The following is a 24,550-nucleotide window of genomic DNA, read 5'->3' as shown; positions in this document are numbered from 1 at the left end:
CTGACATAATACACCTACTTAATAATAATAGTATCTCTATGCTTCCACGAATAGGATCATTTGATCGCATGGCATGACGATGATAAGTACAAGCATATTTCCACAAATCATTTCTATCGATTGGTTTCAAGGATATTTTAAATACTTTTTACACTTTGTTAGCTCTGATCCATTTTTTGCTACATTACCTGGAATATTACAAAATAAGTTTTGCTTTATTGGAACTCATGATTCGAAGATAATGAATACTATAGATATTCTTAGATTATTAATAATGAGAAGGAAGTTTGAATACCTTAATAAATATTCACGTCTTTTACAAAAGATCCGGATCGCTGTTGAAACTTGGAAAAGTTGACTTTTCTATGCGAAGATTTTCTAATCGATTAAACTTTTCAATCCTGGACGATATATATTAGAAATTAATGTAAAACTCTAAATGCTATTTGTCATATTTGTCTTTTTCTTTTTTTATTTTCTTCATTTCATATCTAATCTTGAAATAATTGTTATGTAATATTAGATATGTATGTATGTTGTAGTTTGGATACATATTAGCGTGCATAGATGATTTGAAGCTTTGTAAATTCGATACTTTGATAAATTAAGTAAATGTTAAACAGTGTCGATCGTAATTTGAGGAGAGTTTCATTCAAGGAGTTAGAAGTGCGAAATAATCGATATATACATATACTTCCCTTATTATCATGAGACTATTGATTTGCGATCGAATGACATTACGTGCGCCGGAATCGTATTTTAACACATACATACACATGCGCGTGCGCACGCACACACACGCACACACACACACACACACATTGCCAATCTAGTCAGTATAAAATATATATATGCGACTGAGCAAAAGTAACTGCAAGTACATATGTACGCCTACCAAAAATCTTAGTTATTTAGGCAAGACCAAAGATTCCGTTTAGTGTAGTAATTTAATAAATCGCATCCTCGAATTTATGCAAATCGAATTGTGTGACCCAAAAGAAGGTATCGATTTTCTTCGTGCGAATGAACCAAAAAATAAAGAAATAAAACTAGATGGGTGGCATACGCGCACAAAAAAGAGAGTACAAAGTGTATAAAAACAAAAAAAGAGAGTCGACGAATCGCGATTCTACTTTTTTTTATATTTATTGTCTAGTATACTAGCAGTTATTGTTGTATGTCATATAAAAGAGAGACATCGCGTAGCGATGAACACGACTAATCAAAAATTTAATATCCTAGACTCGCCCGAAATAAACGTTTCTATCTGTTTGGAAAGCGAGGTAAAAAAGGAAAAAAAGAGAGAAGAATAGAGAAGAATAGAGAAAGAGAAAGAGGAGGAGAAAGAGAGAAAGAGAGAGAGAGAGAGAGAGAGAGAGAAAGAGAGAGAGAGAAAGAGAGAGAAATAGAGAAAAAGAAAGGTACTCGATGTTGCGTGGAAAATAACCTTTTGTTGCATTGGGGAATCGATTGAATGAAACCAACGAAGGTCTGATGGAAAGATCTATACGCGTGTGTGTGTGGATGTATGTGAGGATGTGGGTGTAGGTGTGTATAGCTCTATTTTAGAATGCTTTGTCGAAGGATACGTTTCTCCTCTTGAATGGAGCGCAATATTGTAAATAGATACGTATTAAAAAACGGATACCTATCTTGAATATCTATTGAAAGCTGTAGAGAGAAAAAAGAGAGAGAAAGAGAGAGAAAGAGAGAAAAAGTCTAATTATCTATAAAATGCTCGGTGTCAAATATAATTATACACTGTGCTTTAATAAATATTAAAAAGGATTATTTATTAATATTAAAAGAAAATCTTACAAATTAAATATTCATTATAAATATTTGTTAATTTGAAGTTTCATCAATTTTCATTGTCGATCATATGAAATATTTTTGCTTACAAAATAATAGAGTAAAAGTTTGATTATTCCAAATTATTAATAAAGAAACGTTTTGAATAATGACATGATTCTATTATAAGTAAATAATAATAAAAAGATATTTTTCTCAAGCGACAATAGTTACTGACTTAAACCCATAGAAAATCGTATATTCATTTTTACCTCGCTCTGTGATAATCTTTTTATAAAATCTCTTAACTTTCTTTCTCTCTCTCTCTCTCACCCTCTTTCTCTCTCCTCTCTCTCTTTCTCTCTCTCTCTCTCTCGCTCTTTCTCAGCTTTATGCTCTCGAGAATGTTGAAACGATATTCTCTTGTCGTGTCATTTTAGATCCGCGACTAGACTATAAATGTATCCCGCATTGCTGCCGGTTAGTAGAGGTCTGTTGGCTTTAAGAAAGCTTACACTGCCCGTGCCAAGTTTATCATGTAATTCTCGTCGATGTTGTTAATTCGTTCTTTCGTTCGATTCAAAAATAATAATTTTATATTCTTGCGAAAATTCTTGATAGACGATGATGTTGCTTTTTCGTTGTTGCTCTATTATGTAGTTACATAGATCTATATACATTAGAAAAAAAGATTAAAAAATACGAAAAAAAATAAAGAAGGAAGGAAGCTACCAGGGTAGAACTCGAATCCCCTTTCTCTTTAATCTTCTATTCTTGCTAATTATTATTGTCATTATCATTATCATCATTACCTATTATTATTATTATATATTTGTATTAGATGACATATGTTGAATATTATTTTATATTTAGAATATATGAGAGAGAGATAGAAAGAAAAAAGAGAGAAAAAAACTCGTGTATAAATGTGTAGAGATTTAATTAATGCATTAACTCGATTAGAAAACCTGTGCCCTCGATTCTGTATTTTATTACACCTGTCCCTTTCCTCTTTCGCCAAGCAGGCCATAACAACAAAGCGAATGATAGAAGCCGATTAGTGAAGTAAGGATAAAATACTGTTTTAAAATGGTCGTTCAAGAAGAAGAAGAAAAAGAAGAAAGGTTACTTGTCTTTTTTTCTTCTTCATTCAAAGAAGATAGACGCGTTACTTGCTATTTCACCTAGAAAACAATGTTTTAATCGAGAATGTTAAACGATTAATTCGTACGATCAGATCTATCTAAAGCGTATCCCTCGTTAAACATGTCATGCCAGGATGAACAATTAAACTGACAGAGCAATCGATAAGCCGACCTATCGAGGATCTACTGAAAATTGTTGGCGTCGATGTGTTTGAGTGTTAATGCGTGTATGTACGTATGTACGTATGCATGTATGTGTGTATGTATGTGTATGTACGTATGTATGTGTGTATGTATGTGTATGTACGTATGTATGTATGTATGCATGCATGTATTTATGTATGTATGTATGTGTTTGTACGTATGTATATATGTACGTATGTATGTATGTATGTATACGTGTCAGAGAAGTGGAAAAGTTCACTTTTTGCTCCCATTAAATCACTAATATAATAAATTGATAATTACCAATAATGATAATTAAAATGACATGCTAGAAGAGTTTTATAAATTAGAAAAACGAACGACAGCTATATATATATATCTTACGCAAGTACATACATATACACACACACATACCTACATATTAATAGACTAGTCAATGTTTGTCATTTTTAATACATACACGTATATATATACATATACATATACATATATATATATATATATATATATATATATATATATATATGGTCAATGTACATATGTATATGAACACATTTGTATGTGTATATATATATGTATCTACTTCTTTCAAAATGAGAAAAATAGGAGAAAGCTGTGATTTGGCTCTCTTATTCGTCAAACACGCTTCGTTAGTCGACATTGGCACTCACGACGAATTAAAAAAGATCAATGCTTCTCATCCCTATCAAATACTTTGTGTGTGTGTGTGCGTGTTTGTACATACGAGTGTTCGTTTACGAACCTTCATACTTCGACTATAATAAGAAGGGTAATTAACGAATCGTATTGGCTTATCTTCTACAACTATTTCATCTCTACATACATACGTATATACATACATACATAGATATATACATACACATATACGTACACGTATGTAATATTTACGTATATAGATTTTATGTACAAGTGCATTCAACATGGGTAGTATGAGCCAGAGAAAATTATTTTATAAAAGGAGAGAAAGATGCAAAAGAAAAAATCGATTTTACTCGGATTAAAGTTGTTCAATATTAAAGGGCACTCTTCTACGATTATGATTACTCGCATGATATATGTCAATAATTATGAAAACTACATCTAAATGAAAAATGTGGGAAAAAATTGAATTTATCACTTATTATGAATGTATGCTACTGATTTACAATTAGATCATTTTCATAATCACTGGCTCATTTATCTTTAAGAGAGAAAGATTGAAGGAAAGAAAATATGGAAAAGTCACGTTTAAATACTAACTCACAGTATTACGATATCTCTTGATGTATAGTAATGCGGTCACATATTCAGTTTGTTTATTACGACTCGCGTGTCGACTTGTGCTCGCAGTATACATTACGGTATATAGCAATATATGCGTATGCATGCATCCATGCGAAGTTGAACGCGTGTAATATGGATCGGTTAAATGCAGACATGTCAAACGCACGATCCTGTAAAGTATCCAGGCACATCGATTAAATAGACATTTTTCAAGATACTACAAAGTATTCAACAGATGTGTTGCAGGTGAATCATGAAAGTAGGCTATATAACGTATCTTTCTTTATTTTTTTTTATTTCATATAATGATTACACTTTCTAAATAATTGGAAGGATATAAAAGGAAGTGGGTAAAATATATTATTAATTCGCTTAAGCTACTTTCATGATCATAAAAACGTGCATTAAGCTACACGTCTAATTTCACATCAAATTTATCTCTTTTACATGATATACACGGTACAATAATTTAACATATATTTCATAATTTCACTACAATTGATAATGTGGAAATTCGTCCTGGTTTTGACTTCATGAATCAAAGTAAATTTGACGTGATTGTATTAATCTAATGAAAGGGGAAGAGCTAATGCTGAAAGTGACGAGTCAATTAAATCTCTGGCGAGGATTTCAATCGATCCGAAGGAGCATGATGATGACATTGCGTGCAAACGATACTTTGCTCCAAGAGAACACATTGCGAGAATATTACGAGTATGTATATCTTGAATCGACATTATGGATCGAGAAATTCCTTTACGGTTACTCGCCTGATCGTATGATTATTACAATGAAACGCCATCGTCGATGCACCGCGCATGATCATGTTCTATAGATACATACACACATACACAATTTTGCGAAAATGAAAAGCTTGATCAAACTTGTAAAAGTATAGGTATATATATATATATATATATATATATATATATATATTGTTCTATGTGTTTTATTTTATACTTTTATTTGCAAAAAATAATCATTTAATAATAATTTAATTTCCATTCGATAAATAGCTGCAAACTTACACTATCGTCTTACATAATAAATTATTTTATACATTGAGGTATTATTCTTGTTTAAATCGAACGTTAATGTAAAAAAAGAAATCATTTGATATGAATCTAACTTAGATATGTTAAATAGTGGAAAATGAAAGACAAAATTTGATGACGAAAGAAAAAAGAAAAAAATATTATCTCTAATTACAAAACCATGGTGCATCGACATTGCGTTTTTACCCTTGTTCTCTTGAGTTAAGGTGTAGCACACCTTACGTGTTGTACCAACTTATTCGTGTATGTGTGTGTAGTACGTGTGTGTAGTATGTGTGTGTAGCGTTTATGTACTCTTACTGCAAATGTGTCGCGTACGTACGTTGCTTGTTTTTCATACATGCCCGTATAATCTATCCATTGTATTCTACACTCTTCTCACTGCGCGGCTACGCATCACACACCGACGTATAGAGAAAGGAGAGAAGCATGCCAAATGAAATAGTCACTCACTCGTTCACTCTCAAGAGACAGAATCAACGAAGAGAAAAATTCGTAAGAGCTACCGTTGAATCTTTTAAAAGAGATCTTTTCGTGGCCCGATTCTATCTCGGCTCAGAAGAATCGAAATAATAACTATATGCCCGGGGAACGCAAATACGTCCTTTTGAATTCTTTTTCCTTTTTTTTTTGAGCATCACACACAATACCTAACACATTCAAATATACATAGCATGCACCACGCAACACATATACAGAAGAAAAAACACATGATCGACTCGTATTTGCGATCTATAAATTGATGATAATAGTAATATTAATAATAATAATAATAATAATAATGATAATGATAATACATAGAAAAACGTCAAGAAACAATGATGGCAATGATATATGAATTTCTAAATGGAATTTGGCCTTGACAGAACGATATGTGCTCTTTAGAATTGCCCGGAAGAAGACGAGACTTTGGATACCCAATTTGCCCCAATAACGATGCGTTGAAGTATTTTATGAGACAGAGAAAGAGAGAGAAAGATAGATAGATGGAGAGAAAGAGAGAGAGAGAGAGAAAGAGAAGAAAAAAGAAAGTGACGGATTGACACGAACACTGAGATAGGGGGGAGGGGAGGGGGAGGGGGGAGAGAGAGTTAAGACGCATCATATATAAAACGACCGCGAAATATGAAAACGAAAGTAGAATGGCTCTCTGCAACATTGAAGACTGCAATAATAATTACTCTGGCCTATTAAAATACGATATGAATGCGTTGCTCGATAAACGCAACGTTATATAGATGATGATCACAGTGAATCCGTTAATAGTAAGTGTGCCTGTTTCAATGCGTGCGTGCAAATGTCTTTGATCGTGTCCGCCGTAGCTCGTGACGAGCCAGACGCCATCATGTACGAAATAAATATGGCGCCGTATGCAAGAGACGTAACGAATTTTCAATCGCATGTACGTACACGTTACGGCGGACGAGCATCTAAAGAGTATAATGTCTTGTTAAAAAAAGGGGGGAAAAAAAGAAATACTATTTACCCGTATTGTATTCTGGTTATCTCTAATTACGATCAGTAAAAATTATTCTAAAGAAGATATTTGTATTTATTACTTACGTATATACCTTCTTACCTTTTTTATCCTGAATATTTTTGAAACGATTTTTTTCTAATGCAAGTGCTTCTACGTATATGTACCTTTTTTTTAAGGGCTCAAGAAAAGTATAATCGTACATTTTAGTACTATTATTTTATTCGAATTTCACTCGCCACATTCAATTCTTTTAGCGATAAATATATATATAGCTAAAAAAGTAACGATCTTTTTCGATTCGATATTTATATTATTGGAAGAAAAGAATTAAAAAATATTACAATAAATCTGTTCGTTAGTATGTAATTGATACCTTTTATATCTCTATCGAATTTTTTTGAGAAACTGATATATAAGGATCAACATATCTATGTATATAAAATGATCTATTGGTTCATGATATTAAAAATGTTAAGTGGCAACGGAAAAATATTATCTATAAATTCTAAAAATATGAAATTCATGTATATATATATATACATACATACATATATATATATATATATATATATATATATATATATATATATATATATATATATACTATATTATTTATAAGCTTTAGCATCCAGTTATTATCGATTTTCTATTTTACGAACATTGGATTTGGATATAAATATCGATGTTATACCATATTGAATTGTTTCCTGCAATTATCTATTGAATAAAATAATTTTATCAATCCGATAGCTAGTATTTGATATTTAGAATATACAATCTCCATTATTCGTAATCGTTAAACAAGATGTTTTTACATAATTTTTATAAATGATTTATTAAAAACGCTATTATTGTGTTGTCAAAAACATCTTACATTTTAAATATCCTACAAGTTTTGCAGCTTTCATGGTATATTCTCTATTACGAGCTTTCTTCGATCCTGGATAGTGGAATTGTTTCGTTTATGCGATCGTAAAAAAAGTCAACGTCAAAATCGCAAGTCACCTTGAAGAAAAATTTCATGTATTAACTCATACCTCGCATGTTAATACACTTATAAATGTTTAAAAATATATGTATTCTCCTTGATATAATCTAATAGGTATCAATATAAATGACAACTCTACCTACAAATAAGACACATTTACGCACCATTGTATAAGATAAATAAGTTTATGTAATTTATGTACAAAATTATGGTTATCCACATCTGCGTGTTGCGATCGACATTTTATACAGTTACAAAAGTATAATACCCCTAATTAAGGAGAAATGCAAACATGCAAATAGTTTGTAATTGCCATATCGATTTTCAATACAAAATTTCACTTGACTTTCCAAGTTCTTTTAATATCGTTAGAGAAACGACGCCTTATATGAACGCAGGCATATTCGTTCTTTGATATTCAACACGTTAAGCCTTGTTTTGTCTTATTCAGTGTGTGGTTATTGCTTCGATAAAATAATCTGCATGCACCGTACGATAAAACTCACAATCTTCGACAATATTGAGCCAATCGTTCGATAAGGAGGCAATCACGTCCTACAAGACAACGCATCGTCTTCTCCTAACTGGTTCCGGTGGCTCTAAAGCTGCTAAGATCGCTTCGTCAAAAACATTTTTTAGACCTTTCTAAAAGATAAAAATATATTGTTTTAGCTATAAATAATTTTTCCAATCTTTTTTTTTATATTCATATTGTTTCGTTTACTGATATAAGAAAAATTAATTCGTCATTGACATACCTGCGTAAGAGCACTACATTCTACATATTTCACTGCTTTCAGTTCTTTTGCAAGTTTTTCTCCTTGCTCTCCTGTGATAGGTTTTTGCTTATTTTTTGCTAATTTTTCAATAGTTGCTGCATCATCTCTTAAATCGATTTGTGTACCAACAAGTAAAAAAGGTGTTTTCTGACAATGATGAGTTATTTCTGGTACCCACTAAAAGCATAATTATTTATTACAAATAAAAAGAACACTATATTTCATGACATTTGTAATATTATACTTTATATGATATATAAATTATAAGTATAATAAATATACCTTTTCCTTAACGTTTTCAAAAGATGACGGGGATACAACAGAAAAACATACTAGAAATACATCCGTTTGTGGATAACTAAGCGGTCGTAGCCGATCATAATCCTCCTGACCTTAAACATAAGTAATGATAAAATTAATACATCTAAATGTGTTACTAAATTAATTAAAAGAGATAGAAAAATATGATAAAGTAGGAGGGAAATGTTTTACCATTTCAGTGTGCACGCAATATAATATGTATTACTTATAGTTACCAGCAGTATCAAATAATCCTAATGTATATGGCTCTCCACCAATCATTACTGTAACGGCATAATTATCGAACACCGTAGGCACATATTCCGATGGAAATTTATTCGTGGTGTAGGAAATCAATAAGCAAGTTTTACCAACAGCCCCATCTCCTACCACAACGCATTTTATTGTCTGCATCTTTCGCACGGTTCTTTATTTGACCTAATCAAAAGATAAAATAAATTTTTGTAATCAATTCATTATGATAAAACTGTATTAACGTTTTTTAAGACTTACTACTTTTATGTGCAGTAGCGTACACTTTCTGTCAATAACTTAACTTTTTACAGACTACACATTTGATAGCTATAAAACATTGCAATGCTCCTGTTAACACACGTTTAAAATTTTAAACTTTTCATTATCTGTAGACGACACTCCACTTTTCTAACGAATCGTTAACATACTTTATATCCATTAGACATTACAATTGTAACTGAAAAGTTTCGAACTTGACGAACACTATTGCAATAGTTACTGGAATAGGAATATGCTTAAGAACCAGATATCGAGAGATAGTCCCCTTGCAAATCCAACTGCAAATACGTATTATGTTTTCAATATACCACCGTTTTGGTAGAAGAAATGAAAAATAAACAGTACGTTAACATTTTTATCCACTTTTGTTAAGAACTTTGTGCATAAGCTCATTAATGGAACATTGTTTTTGGAGACGCCATATTGGTTATTATGTCAAATATACCGATAAATTTTGTCGGCTTTATATTCTATAGATATATCATGGAATAATTAATTTTCAAATCTTATAAAAGTTTGCGAATAAAGCACCTTATACTAACAACAATAAAAAATATATGAATAAGAAATATTAAAAACTTACGGATAACTGGGCGTCGACAACGCTATACTGTCACAAATATTTAAACCATTCAAGAAGGGGTACACGTGTCAAGCGAAGTACTAACAAAGACTGCCATCTATGATGTTATCTCGTTCACAGAAAAACTTTAGCTTTTATTTAACATATATATTCTTTTTAAGTATAAAAAAGATATATATATATATACTTTTCAAAATTTTATCGATTTTTTATATACGTTATTCATTAAATAAGAACCATTTTATAATTTTTATTTTTAATATGGCTATGTAAATTTCTTTTCATATATATATATATATATATATATATATATGTGTATTTGTAAACAGTATGAATAACACAGCTAATATCTAAGTCGTTTATTAATAACGAAAAGATCTTCATTTATTTTTTATTTCTTAAATCCAACAATAATGCATAAAATCATACACCATCAAAGAAATTTCATTGGTCGATGGAAGAACTATCCTTACTTCGACTCCATTCGCCCCTTTTGTTTATACGTATATCGTCATTTGTGACATTTTCATATCATACACATACGCGTTATATCATTTATAAATATTATGAAAGTGAAATATAAATTAGAATGGTTATATATAATAGGAAAAAATCCATTTGATTTATTGTTTGTTGTTGCAACACAGATTCCGGAAATAGATTTAGAATTTTATGATCACTTTAACATCTACGTTACGCTTCTTTTGCACAATAAACCAATGACGAATGGAAAAGACAGACATGAGATAGTTAGGGAAAATGGCTGATGATGCAGTGGATCGTGTTTTGACAATTTTACGTATATTTTGATATTGATGAACGACATGGAATTTTTTTATATTCAAAGACACGATTTTAATGATATCATAGAAGATAAAGTGTTGTGAATTCCAAGTGTTTGTTATAGTGTTCGAAATAAAGTAATTATACAGTCCTGTCAAAACTTGTCTGAACCTGTCTAAACGTGATTCTACTAGCTGCCATCGCGAAATTTCATTACAAATGCCTTAACATAATTTTTATAATATTATCTGTAGACAATGAATTAACCAAGGTAAACATACTTTGATGCATTTTTTGAATATTACAATTATATTACTCTTTTAATTATATTACTTTAAAAAATGATCATACTTATTCATTTATTGTAATATTCTACGAAAAAAAATTCTTACTTCATTGATAGACATGGGAACACGTTTAAATATCTATGACATAGAATGGATTATTTTTTAATTTTATTTAATACAAATTTAAATGTAATTTTTAATTTATTACATTACAGATAAATTGATATTTGACAGAATTAAAGATAAAATTAATGCCTTACAATATAAATAAAAAATTTGCAATGTACGATCATTGTACTATGATATAAACATATTAACACTGTTGATACAGAACGTTACACTAGAAATATCTTTGAGGCCATAAAATGCCTGTCTATAGAGTTAACGATGGGACAGCATTTTGCTAGTCTCAGAGAATTTTTTAAGATGGATGGTGAAAAACAATCTACAGAAATATATTCTAATGTATTGCAACAACAATCAACATTGGAAATGGTTGACCAAGATGATGCAGAAAATTTACCCAATTATGAGAATAATGGGAATGTACCTGTCTTGAATTTTAATGTAATTCCAAACAGAGAGAGTAAATCAGAAGGGAATTTGGGAAATCACAATTTGAATTTGGATCTAGATAATCATAATTCTAGATTCGAATCTTTATATAGTCAACCAGTGGAAACTCAGGATTCAAAACAAATTCGTGGTAATGGCAATATTAATAATCCTGAAACACCATTCAGACAACAAGAGGCTTGTTCCAGCAGTTCTGGCGGTAGCAACAGTAGTAGTAGTTCCGAGGATAGTCCAAGAACTCCTCCATTAAGAAGATCCTCAAAAACATTGTCATTTGGAAAAAGAAAAAGTAAGTTATAAAATTTGTTTGTTTTACATAATTTAGATTTGTATCAAAGAATTCCAGTTATTTTTGGTATATATATGTATATATTTGCTACTTATCATTTTAGGTAAACAACGGAATAAAGATCAAAGTCCAGTATGTAATCATATTTTATCTTCAAAAAAGAAAAGAAGTAATTGGGTATTGAAATTTGCTAAGAGTAAAACATCCAAAAATACTGATATTATTCCTGGTCAAGGCAACAGTAGTTCAGATTGTGTATGTACTGGTTATAGAAGAACCGACGAACACCCAATGGGTGCAGGAATTGTATTTAATAGTAGATCTGCACCACAGAGTCCAATTCTTGGTCCTCTACCGCCAAGTCCTGTGATCGATTTGTCAAGATTTAATCCAGAGGAATTTCCTATGGAGGTATGTTACTGTAATGACTTATTTACTAATAGAAAATTAGCACAAAAGAAAATATTATATATAATTTTCATGTGAAGGATTGCGACGAAAGGGCACGTTTACAACGAGCACGAGAAATGGAGGAAGGTGTTGAACCTCCTCCTGGATACAGACCTAATTATCCATCTGGAATACAGGTGCATCCAAATGGTATAACAGTAGATAGTTTGGCTGCATTGTTTCAAGCACATGCTGGTATTCAAGTTGCTGCCCTTACTGCGCTATCCCAGATAGATTTTACATTAATTCCAAATATTGAAAGACCTGCGCATACGCAGGTAAATAATTATTTCTCGCCGGATAAAACAACTATATATTTATTTTAACAGTAACTTCTTTGTTGCTCATAGGTCGATTATGTACATTGTCTTGTACCAGATTTACGGTCAATAACAGCATGCTCTTTCTATTGGGGTAAGATGGATCGCTATGAAGCAGAACGTTTATTGGAAGGTAAACAAGAAGGAACTTTCTTATTACGAGATTCTGCGCAAGAAGAATTCTTATTTTCCGTAAGCTTTCGAAAATATGGACGATCTCTTCATGCACGAATTGAACAATGGAATCACAAATTTAGTTTCGATTCACACGATCCAGGCGTTTATGCCTCTGAAACGGTATGTTTTAAAATTAAAAATTTTCTCATAATTTTTGATATAAACAATTTTTATAAAATTATTAAATGGTATATAATATATCCACAGGTATGTGGTTTAATAGAACATTACAAGGACCCATCATGTTGTATGTTCTTCGAACCTATGCTCACTATACCATTGCATCGTAATTTTGCCTTTCCTCTACAACATTTGTGCAGAGCAGTTATAACTACAAGAACGACATATGATGGTATAAATAAGCTGCAGTTGCCAAAGACGCTTAAAAGTTATCTCAAAGAGTACCATTATAAACAAAGAGTGCGTGTTAGGAGATTAGATACAGAAAATGATTTACAGACAGACGCGAGATCCATATCATATTTACCTTTAATATGAGCCTTTATATATAATGTAGAAATACTATCGTTTGCTTTATTAATTTCCTTGCATCTACAGTACTGCCACAGCCTTTTGTGGTATATGCACATCATTATATCAAAGCTGATAATTTATTTCAAATTCTCTAATGTCTCTGCAATATTAGCAAATAAAACGCACATATTTAGCAATGTATTCAGCAAAAAAATAATAGTAGATTTGGTTCAAATAGTAACAATTTTTAGGGGGCTGTACCAGCAGCACTTATGTTCAAGTGGCAAATGTATGCATTCAATTGTGAAACTTGATAGTTTAATATGTAAATATGTCACAACATGCGTAGTTGATTATCAGAATCAAAGTTCTTTTTATAAACTTAATTATGAAAATTTAAAAAGATTTATTCAAAAATATGTAATTTAATATGATATTTTACAAGATTAAAGATTAATTCACATGCATATACCTTGTTTATATCAAGAGTTGATAAAATTTGTGAGATTAATCATTTGTATTAGTTACTTGTATAATTATGTATCCAAATTATTAAAAAAATTTCATTTATTGTAAGATGGATCTGATAGTGTAAAATTCCATCTTTACGTGCATTTGTAAAACTTTTCAATAATGATCAAAATATTCTTATTCCTAATGTGCCTACTTACAATGTGAAATATCAGCACATGGAATCTGTGTGTTAGTATTCATACTTATTGAATACGTAACAATTTCAATATTGATCAAAATTGTGTTTATCTTTAAAATGCAATCAGTATTTGAAATTTGTTACTTAATTTTTAAAAGATAATGTAAATTAAATACATTGTTTTGTTCTCAAATTGATAAGGTTATGAAACCATGTATTATTATGCTTTAAAATTGTTAAATACATTGGTTGATGGTTATTCATATATAACTAATTTCTTATTAAAAATAAAATTTAATATTTATTAAGTGTACAGATATTGTTTATGTATTTAATACCTTATATATTTTTTTGTGTCTTTTATATTATATATAGAATATATAATATATATATATATATATATATATATATATATATATATATATATATATATATTATATATATTTGCTATAATATATATACATATTTGCTATAATTTATATCATGGGAAAAAACTCTAAGTTAGTAAATTTATTTTTTCCTTTCAGTTTGTTTTATGACTTTAATATTCATATATACATACATAACTCAGAGATAAAGTTTTTTTTTATAAAGAACAGAGTAAACATTATATTAATGAATCTGATAACATTATTTTTTTGGGAAATTTGGAAATTACAATATAATTGTGGATATATATAATGTTAATTCTTTGAGAAATCATCAAGTTATTTGATTAAAATTAAATGATATGTTTTATTGTTCTGGCTATAATAAATATCTGAAACAATTTAATAACAAAATATATATACATATAATATATATATATATATATATATATATATATATATATATATATATATATATTATTTATGCAAACAGAATAATATTATTGAAAGACAATAAAGTTATAATTACATATTTGACATAGGTTTCATAGTGATGTGGAACTCACTACTTCTGCAATTGGAAGTAGTACCTTGTAGTTGAAAATAAAGAATGATAAAAATAACACTATAAAGAAAGTATCTATAATTTATATAGGAATAATATGAATTATTTTCACCACTGAATCTTAAATAGATGACAACATCATAATACTATTTTTGTAAAGGATACTAATAAAAATTCTCTCCCATTTTTCGACCATATATAATTCTGTAACAAGCATGTATCTAAAATACCAATATCCTAAGAAAGACGAAAGCTTTTGTAATGGATTTGCCATATTAGATAGGACTAACATTATAAAAAACAAAGTAGGAAATATTAAAAAGCACAATTTCTAATAACATTTACAGTAAGACTATCTCAAGTGATAGCAATTATTTACATTTTTCACTGATTTCACTGACCATAGAAAATATAATACGTATTCGATTGAGCATGAAGTCGATATTAATTTTATGTACATGTAATACATAAAAACCTGCTTTACGATGATATTTTTTTTTATATTGAATATTATTGAATGTTATACATTAATTTCATGAATTATTAAAATAGATAATGTAAAATTGTGATTAAATTTAAAAAGTTCTGAATAATATTAACTTTATTTTATTTATTTTAGAGTCATTTCATTGGTTCGTCCAATTTAAATAAACTAAGAGATTTTAATAAGTTATGAATTGGATTATTATAATATTGGAAAAAATCTTTCGAAATTTTAGTTTTCTAAATTTTCAAAGACGGATTATAAAATTTATATCAAAGGAAAAGTTGTCCTTTCTACGTACGATGCAATTTATGATTGCATTGACTATAGATGTCGATAGAAAAACATATGGCTACGTTTTTCATTGTGTGTTGTGACTATCTTTCTATTTATTAGGTGATCCTGAAAATCTGGAATTTGAATTTATAATTGAATAGTAGAAGAAGCTAAGAAAAGTATAATTTGTATTTTTAAAATTCATTGATTTTTGAGAGATATTACGATTATCGAAAGCGATTGGTTTAATCGATAAACTCGGTGCCAAATTATCAACCTTTACGCGCAGGTTTACTATCGTTTACGATTCTTCTTGCAGCGATAACTGGCGTCAAGATGTCTGCATCTGTGACAGCTAAACTTCAAGATGACATGAATAGTATACCTTTGGCAGATGATGATCCTCAAGGTACGAAAATGTTATTTCCGTATTTGTTTTGACATTGCATGATCATTTAACGTTTTATGAATCGTAAATAAGTAATTTTAAGAAATGTTCAAAAAGCATATATTATTTTAAAATATATATATTTGTTAAATATTTTTTTATCTTGCATTCGTAATAATATCTTTCTTTTGTCATTTAATACAGTTATTATTCCCGAAGAAGAGGTGTTGGATAATGCTTCTCATTTATCTGATGCATTAGGTAGAGGACGTAGTATGGATTCTATTCCATCCACTTTTACTAATGGTAGCTGTAGCCCCAATAGTAAGTCTTTTATAAAAATTATAATATATTAGAAGAATAATAATAAATAAATAAATTTTTATCGGTTAATTAATTTGGAAATCATTTGCATGATCGACAGGTTTAGATCCTGATATTAGTCCAGATGAACAAGAAGAAAAAGCACGGTTAATAGCACAAGTTTTGGAACTTCAAAATACATTAGATGGTAAGTTCTAGCTACTTTAGCAAATGAATAAATTTTTCTAAGATTTTTAAAAATCTTATGTATATATATATATATATATATATGTATATATATATATATATATTGACTTGTATTAGATCTATCTCAGAGGGTGGACAGTGTCAAGGAAGAAAATTTGAAATTACGAAGTGAAAATCAAGTACTGAGTCAATATATAGAGAATCTAATGTCCGCTTCAAGTGTATTCCAATCGACTAGTCCAAATACTAAAAAGAAATGAATTCCTGTAATTGACATGAAAAGATTGTAAACATACAGGGATTTTACGATTGTTGTGATTTTTCATTCCTTATGAAAAGTATGTATACATATATTTGCAGCTGCCTTATTTGAAAACAAGAACCATATATTATAATAAATTTTAAAGTCAATAATATGTGACATGTATTAAAAAGACATTAACTTTACCTGAAGCTAATATATACTTTTCATAAGGGCAAAGGTTTGCTTGAAAAGCTAATATTTTCTTTTTTCATTTTAAAAATTTATGCATTAAGCACTATTCCCCCTTTAACTTTCAAGGGATATATTTTAACATGTATAATACTCACTGTTTTTGTTGCTTTTAAGTGATGGCAGAGGCTTATGGTTAGAAATTAATGCATTTACATTGATCATCGATTACCAAAGAATCTTATTAAATTTTTTTCTATAATTTATAAGATAATCGAATAATGTAAGCCTTATTTTTATTATTGTTAACAAATGTTATCTTAAGAGATTCTACCTGATCACACCATTTCAATTAGGTTTTTCAAATCTTATCTGTTTGTATTAATAATAACAAGATTTTATTAAGACAACGTCCTTTTATACTTTAAGCTTTTGCTTAAGAGTTCTAATAACATATGTATGCAATGTATGTAGATGTACAAAGAAGATAAAACCAATTATATAAAATATTATTATATAATATACATATACACAGATGTGTGCTCATGTGTACACATTATACACACAAGTAATTACATATTGTACGTACATACATACACATATTACGATCGAAATTATCGCATAAGTAAGAAATCGATGTTTAGATTCTCTGCTACAAGTAGAGTATGTAGAATATCTCGATCGTATTTTCATGAATATCTTTGACCTGTTGCACCATGTTTGCAGCGTAACAATTATGAATGTTAATAATCGAGCGTACCGCGAATTACAACTGCGACTTGCGAGAAAGTTTCAGTTCGAGGGCACAAGCAAAATGCACAATCTCAAACTATTCCATTGTTGAGTAACACAGTGTTATAATAAACATTATATTCTATTGGATTACGCGAAGCGTATCTTTCTTATTCTTATTCTTCTTCTTTTCTTTTTTTTTCGATTTCCTAAAATTCCTTTGCGTATTTAATTCGAAGCGTAGAAGTTAATTAAAAGAAAAAAACAAAAAAGAAATATTGTCTCATGTGGTTAATCTTGCTGATCTTGTCTTATTGCTAAAAATTGTATAGCTTTTTGTCCCCACACCGTTCTCGGACCAGATTTTGTACGTCCGTTTTTCTTTATACCGATCCACCAACCAAAATTTACGTATTTGCGTGATCGAAACGCATCGTAAGATCCAACAGACCATTGTTCCCATTCAGTATTGTCCTTGTTCATATTGGACTGCAAACAGAAGTATTGGAAAATGGAATGATGATGAAAATAATATTCTAATAATGTTACTCCAGAACGAAAACGTGATTAAATTGTCAACGAATTTCATGTCTTATTACGTTAGTTTAAATTTAATCTAATTAATTATTAACATAATTAATAATTAGACTGTAATTCAATAATTAGATTAATATTAATCAATTCATATTCATATAGTAATTTTTAGGAAGCTATGAAAACAGAAAGATTATTTGAATTATTGAATTGTATCATACTTAAAAATTAACAGAAGAGTTAATACACGCTGGATCGATGTTCAAGAGTAGTTTTACTATTGTACAAATTTTTATCTTACCTCTCCATATAAATAGCCCTTTTTATTGAATGCAAGATATAGTTGTGTCTCGACACCCTGTATTCGTACAACTCCAAAGGAGACCGGTGTTACGTGTAGAAGAGCTAAAAATGATCAAAAAATAAAATGGCGTGTTTGCAGGGAGATAACGGTGAGCGACTTTTTATAGTTGGCCTATTTTATTTTATGTTATATATATAAAACATATAATATATATATATATATATATATATATATATATATATGTATATATATGTATATATATGTATATATATATGTATATATATGTATGTGTATATATATATATATATATATATATATATATATATATATATATGTTGGGTATATAGGGTGTATGTAAAATGATGTCATCAAATGATTTACAGATGTGTTCAACAGGAAACGATTTGTACAAAATAATTCACTAAAAATCATTTATTCGATTTTCTAACGGAAATAAAGTTATATTAAGATTTTCGTTTGTTTGTTTTGAGACATAAAATATATTTATAAATTTGTGACATCGGTTTTACGGAACACCTTGTATACATAGACTGTCTAGTTTTCCTTCGAAATTACCATATGTCTCGTTCGTTCCGGGTAAGCCTCGAACTTTGCCAGTTGATGTGATTGCGAGGTGATAACCAGTACGACAGTAAAGTTTTATGACGAGAGAATTATAAATTGGGTTTTCCGCTGGTTGCCGTGGATCCCATATTACGTAGGGTGAAAGGGTGTACATAATCTTGGATGTCTCGTATTGTGATCGTTGACTGTAAAAGTTAAATTTATTGCATAATAATTTCTATATTCGTTAATTAACACGATAACAAGGATGTTCTTGAAATTAAAATAGACAAATTTCATTTTATATTTTTTGTTTATTATACTTAAAGAAATCATTTCATTCATATCAAAATATAAAATAAATTGTTACAATTTGTTTTCACCTAAATCATTAGAAATATTAATATGAATTTAGTTTTATTTAAATGATGCATAAGAAAAGATTATTAAAAAAAAAAACTATAATTTTGTTTAATATTTAGATACAATGAAATTCGTGCGGTATTCGTAATAATTTTGATAAAAGCAAATTGTAACATAGTTTATTTGGACATAAATAAGAATTTCTAGATATAATTAACTTTAATCGAAGCGTTCCTTTAATTTAATGTAGCCTCTAACGTTCAATTTAAAGGGAACGTTACCTATTTATGCGGTCTTACGATAAATAACGATTAATTATAGTCCTGTTGTAATGAATAATTTTATATTGACGAAGGGAGGCCTTCGATGTTAATGCACGTCCCTTGTTGAGATTATCATGATTGTAATATCGAGCGCGGTTAATGTTTGAAAGGGTCACTGGAGATCTGAACCACCCTTAACAGGCGCGCGCGTGTTAACGTTTATGAGGGAGAGATAGATAGAGAAAGAAAGAGAAAGAGTTCACGCTTGAGAGATGTTGCTTAGATATTATATGTTAGAAAAATAGAACGATCGGTTTTCCAGGTCAAAGAGCCTTGTGAATGAAGCGTGCCTTATCACGGTATGTGAGTTTTCGCACTTTGTTGAGTTTAAAAACATTTTTCAAGGGTGTCATTAAACGAATAAAGTATGATTCTTATATATTTTATACGAATTAAATAAAGAATCTTTACAGAATTTACAATCCTGTAATTTTCATTAAATTCATCTACCTTTGATTAATAGAAATTAAATATCACGATTAATAATTATTACTACATTATGTGTTCGATCTCGTTTCAAAAGAACTTTCGTAAAGTTGAATTTTAATAGACGTTTTTAAATGTTTTTTTATAACTGTCACGTTTACAGTGTTACAAGGCTGCCTTGTAGTGAATTACAACCTCCGTGTTTCGTATTAAGAGAGCCATACCTATTAGACCTAGTGACCCTCACACTACGATATTAGAGCAGAAAGTTAATTGAGTCAAATGATCAATGAATGCACGTGAGTGTACTAACGCGTATATCGGGGAAGAAACTACGTCGTTGATTTGACGAAAATTTTCATCGATCTTTATATTATCGAGTTGATGGAGAACGGGAAGTATTTATACTAACGGATAATAATGCTTTATTTTTCTTGAAAAAAAATGACATAAAATAAAAAGTTGAATAATTAATTTAAATAATTGTCTCGATAGATCCTTCATAAACAGGTTTAAATCTCTATAAAGTTATGTATGTTTGAAATAATATATTTATACATACGTCTATATCCATATTTTTAAAATTCTTATTTATTTTATTATCCAAAATTATATATATATATATATATATATATATATATATATATATATATATATATATATAGTTTTTATATATCTGAATATTTTTTAAATAAAAGTTAAAAGTTATACTTAGTATAGTATAATTATATTAGTATAATTAATAGTAGTACAACTTTATTATATGTAGACACGAAACTTTTAGAAAAATTGGACTATAAAAGATTAAACAAATAATGATGGGAACAAAAATAGATATAAACGAAAGAAATTATTCGTTGTCTTCTATTATTCTGATCTACGATAGAAGGCAAAAAGAAGGAAAAATAAATAAATAAAGAAATTTTATTGTTCTTGGTAAATGTTGATAAAGTCGTAAACTATCAAATGATGTCATGTATGGTCTTCTTATCAATGCGCTCATTGTATTCTCTTATATAGCCTCGTATATACAATAACTACATCTATCTATTATGTGTATATATATGTATGTATGTATGTATATAAGTATGTATCTATGTATGTATATATGTACATACAATACCTGTTTTCATCGAAGGTAACTATAGTATTCTGATGTTTCCTCGTTTCTCGTTTCTGTTTACGAGAATCGCTGTTCAAGCCCTTCTTCTCGTCCTCAATTGTTGCAGCGTCCTTCTTGCAAAGTGACAGATCGGTGTCGTAACTGTCGTCGCTGCAACTGTCGTCAATATCACTGCACTCCTCGTCGCAGGTCGGAGCTTCCAAATTCTCGTGAATCCACCTTAAGCTCATTATCGATTGACCTAAACGTAACTCTTTATCTCGATTGTCCGAGTCCTCTCTTCGCCCTGACACATAAAAAAGTGAACTCAAATGCTTTTATCTTTTTCTTTCTCTACTTTCTTTCTTTCGATTTTGATAAAATCAAATCCAACCCAGTATTAAGTACAGATATAAATCGTATGTATGTATTTATAAATATACGGTCTATTATCGACTGGATTCTTAGATCATTTCGAGAATAGTAAAAAATCGATTATTCTTTATCAATTAATATATATCTGATACGATATACATAATCTGGTTTGATTCATAGAAAAAAAAAAAGAAAGAAAAACAGTTTATTTTTGTTAACTACTGTTATTTAAACCGACGTGGTTTGTGGTAAGTCTTGCATTTATTTTTCTTTTTTTTCTCCTTTTCTGCTTATCTTAGAGATCCAGGTTAGTTGTTTCTTTTTCTTTTTTTTTAATTTCCGCGGAAAAAAGTATGGCTCATACAAACATCATATATATGTATATCTAATATTACTATCATTATTACATTGATATTAGAAATGATTTAATTTTCTGTCGCTTTAACAGATTTTCTTTCAAGATTTTAGATATTCTAAACATGAGGAAAAGAGAGAAAGAGAGATATCATGTTTGCAATGGTGAAAATAATGTGGTTGAGGATTAGCGGTTGTCTCGGTCTGTTAATATTGCGAGCGTTCGACTTGGAAAACTGTTGAGAGAGAATAAAGAAGGATTGAACGAATATGCGTCAGTAGAACAGACACATACACACACACATACACACATTCATTCACTAGACGCGCGTGCCATCAACTTGATTTCGTTCATACATGCGCGCTTATTGCTTTTAGGGTGGATAATCGTTTTTATTAGATACAACTTGTTTGTAGAAACCACACGAAGGAAAGTTAATCTCGATATTTACTTTTTAATAAATATAATCTATTGAACATATTTCTAATAATTCTCTTTTTTTCTTTCTATTTTTTTTTCTCTTTTCTTTTTCAACATACTCAATGTACAGTTTCACTTCTTTTTTCTTTCTTTCTTCCTTTTTTTTTATACTTATGTTTCAAATCACTATGACATTGAATAAATATATAAATAATATATAATCATATACCGAGGATATAAACGAATTCTTTTTTTGTAATTTGTTTACGATTTTGATGAGATTTAACACGTGTACGTATTTTTATGTTTCTTATTATTTTTTTTTTATTTTCTTCTTTCGTATTAATTTTGTTTATTGAATTTGTGCCGGTTAATGTCAATCCTACGATTTTTAATATCCAGTTTAATATCCATCGTTGTAATTCGAATAAAACGGAGATTTTACGATCACCAAAAATTCGAATGGAGTTTCAAAGATTTAATTATTATTACTATTATCAAATGAATGGCGATTTTTCTATGAACCACAGGATTATGCGTTTCGATAGAAAGTTTAAACCTTTGTTTAGACACAGCCGAAGTGAAATTTGTTATCGTTACACGTCGTATTATTTACATTCTTGGTTATTAAAACTTCTTCATTGTTGAATTAATACGATTTTAAGAAATTTGTATCGAAGATTTTTACACATATGAATTAGAAATGCACGAAACAATTAATTAGAGAATGAAACAGATAGAGAAAGAGAGAGAGAGAGAGAGAGAGAGAGAGAGAGAGCGAGGGAGAGAGAGAGGGAGAGGGAGAGAAATAAAAAAAGTTCAAAAATAAAAGGAGAAAAAGCTAGGAACTACCTCCTAGATGTCCTACCTGATGCGCGTTTATCTCGCGACTGACTCTCTCTCTGTCCTCTCTCTCTCTATCTCTCTCTCTCTCTCTCTCTCTCTCTCTCTCTCTCTCTCTCTCTCTCTCTCGAATTTCCTTGTATAATAGTAGATATGACGGCGTTTACGATGGCGAACATTGCCGTGTCAGCAGTAACCTCTTCGCAACCCGAGCCGAACTAAATTAAAAATAAGTCTTTGCTTCGTGAGCATAAAAAAACTCGCTACGAAATCGTCTTTATGTGTTTTTTTACCCTTAAAGAACCTACGCTTATTCACAATGATTGTCTCGTTAATATTAAGAGTTAAGTTATATATGCGAGGATTTCAACTGTTAACGTTAAACTGATGTATCGTGTGTGAAATATTATAATATTTATCGATCTAATATCGAAAAATTTTGAGGTAAATATTTATTTTTTCAACTAATTTCTTCTAATGTTAGAATATTAAAGGATCGTTCGAGTTTCATTCACATAGAGAAAAATATACAATATATTGTTATAATTTCAATTTTTTTTAAAGCGAAAAGTTTTCACTCCAAAATATATTAATAACATACAAAATATAATAAATTATTATTATTATTATTATTATTATTATACAAAATATAATAATAAATTATTATATTTTGTATTATAATAATAATAATTATTATTAATTATAATTATTATTAATAATATTAATAAAATTAATAATAATAATAATTATTATTATTATTATAATACAAAATAATATTTTAATTGGGAAAAGTCCATCACTAGTGCTTGATAATAACTATCAAAGATGTCTTTAACGATATAATTTATTTACGCACGTGTAAGCTTGATCTGTGTTAGTTTCGAAGTTCTCGTAAAGTAGATCGAATCGTGGGACAAACAGTGCGCAGTCGTCGGCGGATCGAGATACACTGAATTAAAAACTAGCTTTCGAATATATAGAAGAGTTCGAAAACGAAACAAATAAATGTATATATTGTGTTTAGTGTTCCGCATCGTTTGACTGGTATTGTCTTCCATATACATACGTATATG

General features: G+C 29.4%; 5 protein-coding genes across 16 annotated transcripts; 2 read left to right on the top strand and 3 right to left on the bottom strand.

Moving 5' to 3' along the window:
• Positions 1–7,736: 7,736 nt before the first annotated feature.
• LOC124423612 (cdc42 homolog) lies at positions 7,737–10,202 on the bottom strand. Of its 6 annotated transcripts, none has more exons than XR_006942119.1 (7): positions 10,105–10,201; positions 9,501–9,799; positions 9,224–9,425; positions 8,970–9,079; positions 8,667–8,864; positions 8,073–8,553; positions 7,737–7,925 (listed from the first exon to the last, which is right to left on the bottom strand). XR_006942119.1 is itself a non-coding variant. In XM_046961534.1 (7 exons), the coding sequence occupies exons 3-6, from the start codon at positions 9,399–9,401 to the stop codon at positions 8,464–8,466; spliced, it is 576 nt and encodes a 191-aa protein (XP_046817490.1). In that variant the 5' UTR covers positions 9,402–9,425; positions 9,501–9,799; positions 10,105–10,202; the 3' UTR covers positions 7,737–7,925; positions 8,415–8,463. The 6 variants fall into 6 exon arrangements, 5 of the variants coding, with proteins under 5 accessions (XP_046817490.1, XP_046817491.1, XP_046817488.1 ...); XM_046961534.1 differs by having other exon boundaries at positions 8,415–8,553; positions 10,105–10,202; XM_046961535.1 differs by having other exon boundaries at positions 7,737–8,553; positions 9,501–9,590; positions 9,671–9,799.
• A 483-nt stretch (positions 10,203–10,685) lies between these two features.
• On the top strand, positions 10,686–14,425 carry LOC124423616 (suppressor of cytokine signaling 5-like). 4 transcript variants are annotated; one of them, XM_046961544.1, is made up of 7 exons: positions 10,689–11,158; positions 11,390–12,039; positions 12,143–12,294; positions 12,373–12,450; positions 12,528–12,767; positions 12,840–13,106; positions 13,194–14,425. In XM_046961544.1, exons 2-7 carry the CDS (start codon positions 11,562–11,564, stop codon positions 13,482–13,484), a joined length of 1,506 nt encoding a protein of 501 aa, XP_046817500.1. In that variant the 5' UTR covers positions 10,689–11,158; positions 11,390–11,561; the 3' UTR covers positions 13,485–14,425. The 4 variants fall into 4 exon arrangements, with proteins under 4 accessions (XP_046817501.1, XP_046817500.1, XP_046817498.1 ...); XM_046961542.1 differs by having other exon boundaries at positions 10,694–11,024; positions 12,143–12,450; XM_046961541.1 differs by having other exon boundaries at positions 10,694–11,158; positions 12,143–12,450.
• A 402-nt stretch (positions 14,426–14,827) lies between these two features.
• LOC124423843 lies at positions 14,828–15,464 on the bottom strand. The gene is made up of 3 exons (XM_046962111.1): positions 15,211–15,464; positions 15,010–15,120; positions 14,828–14,872 (listed from the first exon to the last, which is right to left on the bottom strand). The coding sequence occupies exons 1-2, from the start codon at positions 15,335–15,337 to the stop codon at positions 15,026–15,028; spliced, it is 222 nt and encodes a 73-aa protein (XP_046818067.1). The 5' UTR covers positions 15,338–15,464; the 3' UTR covers positions 14,828–14,872; positions 15,010–15,025.
• A 372-nt stretch (positions 15,465–15,836) lies between these two features.
• On the top strand, positions 15,837–18,021 carry LOC124423842 (short coiled-coil protein B). 2 transcript variants are annotated; one of them, XM_046962110.1, is made up of 5 exons: positions 15,837–15,984; positions 16,125–16,214; positions 16,398–16,517; positions 16,618–16,704; positions 16,821–18,021. In XM_046962110.1, the coding sequence occupies exons 2-5, from the start codon at positions 16,142–16,144 to the stop codon at positions 16,961–16,963; spliced, it is 423 nt and encodes a 140-aa protein (XP_046818066.1). In that variant the 5' UTR covers positions 15,837–15,984; positions 16,125–16,141; the 3' UTR covers positions 16,964–18,021. The 2 variants fall into 2 exon arrangements, with proteins under 2 accessions (XP_046818066.1, XP_046818065.1); XM_046962109.1 differs by having other exon boundaries at positions 15,843–16,214.
• LOC124423841 (putative fibroblast growth factor 1) lies at positions 17,354–24,550 on the bottom strand. 3 transcript variants are annotated; one of them, XM_046962106.1, is made up of 5 exons: positions 24,334–24,550; positions 21,506–21,791; positions 19,283–19,476; positions 18,704–18,807; positions 17,354–18,357 (listed from the first exon to the last, which is right to left on the bottom strand). In XM_046962106.1, exons 1-5 carry the CDS (start codon positions 24,539–24,541, stop codon positions 18,160–18,162), a joined length of 990 nt encoding a protein of 329 aa, XP_046818062.1. In that variant the 5' UTR covers positions 24,542–24,550; the 3' UTR covers positions 17,354–18,159. The 3 variants fall into 3 exon arrangements, with proteins under 3 accessions (XP_046818062.1, XP_046818064.1, XP_046818063.1); XM_046962108.1 differs by lacking the exon at positions 24,334–24,550 and adding an exon at positions 23,503–23,526; XM_046962107.1 differs by lacking the exon at positions 24,334–24,550 and adding an exon at positions 23,487–23,513.

This window comes from Vespa crabro, chromosome 4 (genome assembly GCF_910589235.1).
Source record: "Vespa crabro chromosome 4, iyVesCrab1.2, whole genome shotgun sequence".
Classification (NCBI taxonomy): Eukaryota; Metazoa; Arthropoda; class Insecta; order Hymenoptera; family Vespidae; genus Vespa; species Vespa crabro.
Note: the sequence above shows the minus strand (reverse complement) of the source record. Positions and strands in the feature narration are given on the sequence as shown.